General features: G+C 51.1%; 1 protein-coding gene across 1 annotated transcript; it reads right to left on the bottom strand.

The window, feature by feature from the left end:
* Positions 1-5,022: 5,022 nt before the first annotated feature.
* On the bottom strand, positions 5,023-6,526 carry LOC123823651 (syncollin-like). Its single transcript, XM_045846587.1, has 2 exons — positions 6,101-6,526; positions 5,023-5,190 (listed from the first exon to the last, which is right to left on the bottom strand). Exons 1-2 carry the CDS (start codon positions 6,493-6,495, stop codon positions 5,181-5,183), a joined length of 405 nt encoding a protein of 134 aa, XP_045702543.1. The 5' UTR covers positions 6,496-6,526; the 3' UTR covers positions 5,023-5,180.
* Between the last annotated feature and the right edge of the window lie 489 nt (positions 6,527-7,015).

Genomic DNA, 7,015 nt, shown 5'->3' with positions numbered 1-7,015 from the left:
AGATCCGAGAAAATATTTATTTTTCTAATTTTTTGTAAGAATTTTTCAAATAAATGATAAGAAAGACTTGTTTCCTGTGCTGTGAAACGGCATCTGTGTGAAGACTAGTTTTCTCTTGCTGCTGTAACAAGGCACCCCAATGTCGCCTCTGAAAACAGCCCAAGTTTATTATCTCACAGTTCCTGGGGTCAGAGCTCCGGGTGGGCTCTGCCTGTCTCTCTGACCTGAGCCCCACAGGGCTGAAATTCAAGTGTGGCCAGAGGGGTTCTTACAGCGAGGCCTGCAGAGAGTGCACGTCCAGCTGAGGCAAACTGTTGGCAGAATTCCGTCCCTGGCAGTCGTCACCCTGAGGTCCCCGTTTCCTGCTGGACCCGGGCCTCCTTCTCAGCTCTTCCAGCCTGAGTCTCTCTGGTCCCTGTTGGTGGACCCCACATCTCAAAACTGGCAGCAGTGTGTCAGCGCCTTCTCGTGCTGGGAATCTCTCTGCCTTCCCCTCCTGGCCCCTCTCTCTTCTGCCTCCAGGTGGAGAAAGCCTGCTGCTTTTCAGGACTCACGTGTTTAGAGGAGGCCCACTGGGCTAAACCAGGACAATCTCTCTATTTTGGCATCTATAAAGGTTATTTACATCTGCAAAGTCCCTTTGCCATGTCACATGGGATAGTCCCAGGTTCCTGGGATTGGGTTGGGTTCTGTCCTACCCCAGTATGTGTGAGTGTGTTTGTGTGTGCTCCCTTTGAGGGTATGCGAATGGATCACTTAGATGCATTCTGTTATGAGGAAAATGACGTGAAATAAACATGCCTTAATAGTGACATTTATCTTTGTACATCATGAGAAGTCTAGACAGCAAGGTGCATTTAAAACTGTGTTGTTTAATATGATCCACATGCCACAAATAATGATTTTTGTGCCACACAAAATCATTATTTTTCTCTTCATAATAAGGATCTGGAGAGTCTTTGAGACTATGCAAATACCCATTATTTCTCAAAGTTTGAGCCAATCACTTTAGCATGCATTGATGGTGTTTGTCAGTTCCCAAATAATTTCATCATTCTTTTTACATTGATTCATTGACATTCTAGTCCTTTTTTCCATTCATATATTCTTTGTATTAGCTAGCAATTGCTTCGTGACAAAGTGTTATAATTCCTCGTGTTTAAACAAACCACACCATGCCACAGTTTCTGCGGGGTGGGAATCTGAGCGTGGTTTACCTGCACCCTCTGACTGGGTCTCACAGGCTGCAATGCAGGCATTTGTGAGGCTGAAAAGGTCTTAGGCTCTTTGCAGGTGAATGTGCTTCCGAGCCTGCTCAGGTGGCTGTTGACTGAACACAGTTCATTGTGGACTGCAAATTCCCAATGGCAACAGCTGCAGGGTGGAGAGAACCCAACCTGCTTTCAGCCCTGTGACCACCGGGACTGGAGACATCAGCAGGTCCTTCCCAAAGGCCACGGTTGTTCTTGTTCATAGTTATCTCACATGGCCACAGTGTTCCCAGGAAATGCTGTCCTATTCTTGCCTCAGGGCTTTACACAGTTGGTCACTAGCTGTGGCCCTCTGGTGCCATCTGTCTCCTTCTAGTCCAGAGCAGAGCCCAGCACTTTGCTCACCTCAGGATGGTGCAAAGGAAGAGACACTGGCACTCAGGCGGGCAGTAGCCAGAGAAGGGCAGCAGGCGTGCATTCAAAATGCTGGGCCAGTCTTCCATGAACCATCTCCTCTGCTGGTCATTTTAACAAGTAGATGTATCATGTACAATTTGGTTCTGTTTCCTGAAAGTATTTCTGTTCATCTCATTTGAAGCTTCTGGCAGAGAGAGGAGAGGCGCTGGAGGAGGCCAACCAACTGGACTGGCTGGTGACAGAGAAGACCAAGTCAGTGTAGTATGACCACAAGCAGCCCCACAATCACAGTGACCGCCGTCTGCAGCCTGGAGCTGTCAGGGGCCTGGCTACTCGGACTGCCACCACCTGAGCAAGGAGCTAAGCACACATCCAGGACGTGTCATCCATGGCATTGCAGGCTGAGGAAGAGCTCAACTCCCCTCCCTCGTTTATGTATTTACCAATTGTTCATGACAGCATGGAATGCTGAATTCTCATTTTATTCAGTGCATTAAAACTCTTTGCTATAATTCTGTTAATGCTCAAATTGTCCTAGACTAGGCCCATGGGAACCCTTTCAAGATGGCTCCTCTGCCTTTTCAGTGTGTCCCCATCATTCTCTGAGCACCTCCCTTGCTTTCTGGAACACGACGTTCCAGCCTCATCTTGTACTTCACCTGCCTCATCTCTGTAACCAGCCATTTCTCCAAGTAGTGCTGGTTCCTTTAAGTGGAGAACAGTTTTAAGAAATCAAGATCTGGGTACCAGTAGGCTGAGTGCTACAGGGATATTGTTGCTTCTACTCCCTCTCAATGGATAGAAATAGGAAATAGATGTGTGTATGTACAGAATTGTACTTATACTGTAAAAAGTAAAATCTCATTAATAATTTTATATTCATTATCTGTTGTGATCATGTTTTGGATATACTGGATCCAATAAAGTGTATGTAAAAGTAGTTTTGCATATTTCTTTTTACCTGGTAAAATGTGGCTACTAGAAAATTTTAAATTATATATGTGGCTCACATAATATTCAGATTTGAACAGAGCTGGCTTAGAGGGGATAATGTTATAGTAGATCTAGTCTCTCCACACCTGGCTGATCCTCCCTCCTCGGTGTATTAGCACTGTCTCCCCTCATGATCACTGTATGGAGGCCACAGCTCCAACCACACAGCAGGAGTGGCAGAGACTCCAGCTAGCTGTCTCTATACTGAGTCTCCCCTCTTCCTTTACTCGGAGGACACCTGAATTACAAGTGGATTGAGGAGTGCTCTACTAAAAACAACACTTTTTAGTTTAGAGTGCCTGTGTGGCAGTTCGTTCTGGCAGTGCATGGGAGTGAAAGTGATCTCAGCCCCTTGTGAATTGTTCCTTTGAAGAACAGGCAATGCCCTCCCTCCCACTTTTGTCCTTTCTTGCTGAGTGGCACAAATGATAGCAGTTAGCTTAATTTTCCTCCAGTTTTCTAGCACATTTTCAATGGATATAGAAGCTTGTGTTGACAGCTTTCTTTTTTCTCTCAATACATTGAATGTTCAGGGGTAATTTACATACTGACTTGGGTCCTCTGCCTCTGGGACTCCCTCCACCTTGGGCTTTCTCCCCTCAGTTTCCAGCTGCTCTGACAGCGCCAAACTCTGGTGCCTGAGATCCCCAGTCAAAGACTGGTTTTCTGCCTGAGTTCAAGCTACATGATTCTCTTGCCACATGGATGGAGGTCTGTTCCCAAAGGGGAAGCCATATTAACAGTCTCAGGTCATGTGCCTGCTCTTTACAAGGTTGGATCCCCTCCAGTTTCTTCCTGCTTCTGGTTGCTCTCCAGTGCCTTCCAATGGTTGGGTTTTCCAAAATCATTTTGTTTGAGTTGGTAATTGTTATCCACGGGGAAGTTATCTGGCTCCCTCTCACCTGTCCCCATCTTACATTCTCCCTGTCCTGTTCACCTTCAGGTGTGTGAATCTCACTAGAAGTCTCTGTCGGGGTTGCAGCCAGATGTCAGCTGGGACTTGACTGATCTGAAGGCTGACCCATCTAGATGTCAGTGATGGCTCACTCACATGGCTGGCTGTCGGCTGGGAGCCCAGCTGTGGGTGATGACCTGAGCACCTGCAGGTGGCTTCTCCATGTGACTCAGGCTTTTCATAGCACTGCAGTCCTTCAGTGGCTGAACTTTTTACATGGGGCCTGGCTGCCCTCAGAGCAGTGTTTAAGGACAGGAAATTAAATCTGAAGGCTTGTTAAGGGCTTTGCCCAGAAATGACATGTATTCTATCAGTCCAAGCAGTCTTGGCTCTGCCCAGATTTGAGGGAATGGGGAAAATAAAACTTACTCTTGATGTTGGCATGGTAGCGTCACATTGCAGCAGAGCACGTGAGGTGATAGTATGGCTGTGATCGTCACTGGGAAATGCCATTTGGCCACAAAAGACACAGCTATTTCCCGTCACATAATACTCAGTACTCTAGGAGTACATGATGCTGTGTGAGTGCGTGTTTGCTGGGGTCCAGGGTTGTCAGGTGCCCAAAGGAATCCCAAATCCCAACACCTTCAGAGGCTTTGCCTAACTTCAGGGATGGGGGACAGTGGCTCACTGGGTGCCACTATCCGTGATCCTGAATCATCTGCTAAAGCATGATTCCTCCCTGTCCAATGACATGGGGAAGAATGGTCCAACTGCATCAACAGGCCTGTGCAAGCACATGCACTTGTGCATACACAGGTGCAAGCCACTCTTCCTAAGGCAGTTACTCTATGGGAACCTGCTGCACTCGCCCTACACTGAAGGTGCAGAAGTGGAGTGGATGGCCTAAGCCAGACCTGGAGCAGCTGGGCTTCCACCAGCTCTAACTTTTTTCCCCAGAGTTGCTTACCTGTAATGTCTGTCTTGTCTTCTTTCAATCTATTTCCTTATCTCTCTGTCTTCTTTTTCTGTCTCTTTGTCTCCTTCTGTCATCTGTACCTCTCTCTGTCACCTTGAGGCTCTCTGTCTCACCTTGCCTCTGTCTCTATCTCTCCCTGAGTTTCTCTGTCAGCCTGAATCACTCCTTCCCTCCTGTTCTCTCTCCTTCCCTCCCTCTACCTATATTGTAAGACTATTTTCCTTGGTGCCTCTCTGTCCTTCTGTCTGTCTCACGAGAATGCACATCAGGGAAGGGTTGTCTACCAAATAGTGTGGGAAGCATAGCAGTATTTAACTCTCGGCCAGCGGTACCTCTGCATGCATACACGTGTCCTGTGACAGCATCTTTGTGCATGCCTAAATCCATGTCAGGATTTTTGGGTGTGTCCCCCTCCATAGCATTGTCATAGGTATGGGCTGCTTCTGGCATGACCACCCTGCTGTCTCCCAACTCACCCCTGTCTGTGTGGGCTTGGGTCCCAGACACAAGCAGATGGCCAACAGGGACAACTTCATAAGGGCTGTATTGCAAGGAAGGCAGGGTCAGGGAGCAGACAGGAAGCCCTCTCCATTTGGGTCTTGGGACCTTCAGCAAGTCCCAGGAACAAGGCCAGGTGAAGGGCTCAGCACTCAGTGGGGGCAGGAGATGAGGAGCTCCTCAGGCATCAGTAACACCTGCAACAGAATTAAAAAAAAAATCACCAGGGAGTGCCAGGGGCTCCAAGATGCAAGGCGTCGGGGGTTCTAAAAGCCTGAGATGAGATGGGTGGCTGGGGCTGGGCTCTGACCTCAAGAGCTAGGTGTCCTGGCCTGGGAGTTAGGGGTTGGGAGCTTCTGGAGCTCTTGGGGTAGTGGGGCAGGTGGATGGCTTTGGAGGGCGCCATGGCTAGATTTAGGGTCCTAGAGTCTGTGAGTTTGGATACATGAGTGCAGGATGGGCTGGGGCAGACTCTCCAGACTGGGCCTTTGGCTCCAGAACCTTACCAGAGGCTCTGGCACTGGGTTCTGGGGTTGAAGCTGTCCCAGAGGGTCTAGGTGGGTGGGGAGCATAAGGGCTAGGTGCCATGTTCCTAGCATTGGGTCTGGGGCCTTGAGGTCTGGGTCAGATTTAAAGTCTGGGAGACCCTGGAAAGCTCTGGGGCCTGATGATTTGGGGAGGGGGCACTGGCTTTGGTTCTGGGGACTCCAAGGTGAGGGTGTTGACGGCTCCCCATTCCCAAGCTAGGGTTGGCAACTCCGGAGTGAGTGGCCTTCCCTGGAGAGTGCAGGCGTGGTGGGTAGGCAACTGGGGGGTTCAGGAAGGTTGGAGGGGGTTGCTGCCTGAATGGAGGGGGTGTTGGTGAGCTTCTGAGTCTGGGAATTCCAGAACAGGGTCTGAGAGATCCAAGAGGCATGTGCTTCACAAAGCCTGTGCCAGTGAGAAGGGGGACCTCAAGGACTGGGTCCAGAGACTCCCAACTTTGGGTCAGGGGCTCGGCTATCTGGAAAAGCCAGTAGGCTGGGCGGTGGGGGCTGGGCCTGGGCCTGGTGCTGGGTTCAGAGCTCTGGACGCCAAAGTGCGCGCCAGGGCAAGGCAGGGCCGCACCTGCAGTAGATGGAGGAGATGGCGTTGGACCAGTGGCCCAGGATGCCCCGGCGATACTCTTCAAGGCGCGGGTAGGCGCCGGCGGTGAACTTGCGAGACTTGCCACCCTTGCCGCGGCGGGACCACACGGTGAGCTCGCAGCGCGGGGCCACCACGAGCGAGGAGATGACGTTTGTCCACTCAGAAGGCAGGAAGGGGAGGTCGGTGCCCGGCTCTACAGCCAGCTCGGCGCCTGCGCAGCAGTTCCCATAGTAAGGGTCGCTCTTGTCGTAGAACCTGGCGCAGGTCTTCGTCCCGTCGGGGTTCTTGAGGTCCGCAGGCGCGGGGCAGGCGCCCCAGACACCGGGGACCTCCACCAGGGCGAAGACCAGCAGCAGTGGGCACAGCGGGGACATGGTGACACTGCGGGGCTCGTCCCCTGCAGGCTTTTATGCTCCTGACCCGTGGGAAGGAAGAAGCTGTGAGATTAGGACTCCAGCAGGGGGAGGGAGGGGGAGGGGAGGGAGGGGAGGGGAGGGGAGGGGAGGGGAGGGAGGGGAGGGGAGGGAGGAGGGTACTCCTCCCTCAAGAACCCAGAGACCTTCCTAACCAAGCTCTCAAACCCACAACCCAGAAATACAAGATGGACATATCTGTATGAAAGTAGCAGCTTAAGACTTTATGTGGCAAACAGCATTCTAAAGGAAGTCAATGAACAGGACTTGAGGACCAGTGACTTGCAACAGAAGGGTAACAGGGTTAACGGGTATAGGTGGGAAGATCTCTTAAACATCGCCCAGGAAGGGGGCACCCCTCTCCCCCAGCCCTCTTCCAACCCAAGGAGAGGCTGAGGGGGGGAAGGAGGAGGGGCGCCTGGCCTTCAGGCTGGGCAGGTCACAGGACCTCGGGAAAGCAGAAGCTGGAGATAAGGAGGGA

Source organism: Phyllostomus hastatus, unplaced genomic scaffold, assembly GCF_019186645.2.
Source record: "Phyllostomus hastatus isolate PE091 unplaced genomic scaffold, TTU_PhHast_1.1 phas_contig_5, whole genome shotgun sequence".
Lineage (NCBI taxonomy): Eukaryota > Metazoa > Chordata > Mammalia > Chiroptera > Phyllostomidae > Phyllostomus > Phyllostomus hastatus.
This window is presented reverse-complemented; position numbering and strand designations above follow the sequence as displayed.

Coding starts and splice junctions, on each gene's coding strand:
- LOC123823651 (XM_045846587.1), bottom strand. CDS start 6,495: ATGTCCCCGCTGTGCCCACTGCTGCTGGTCTTCGCCCTGGTGGAGGTC.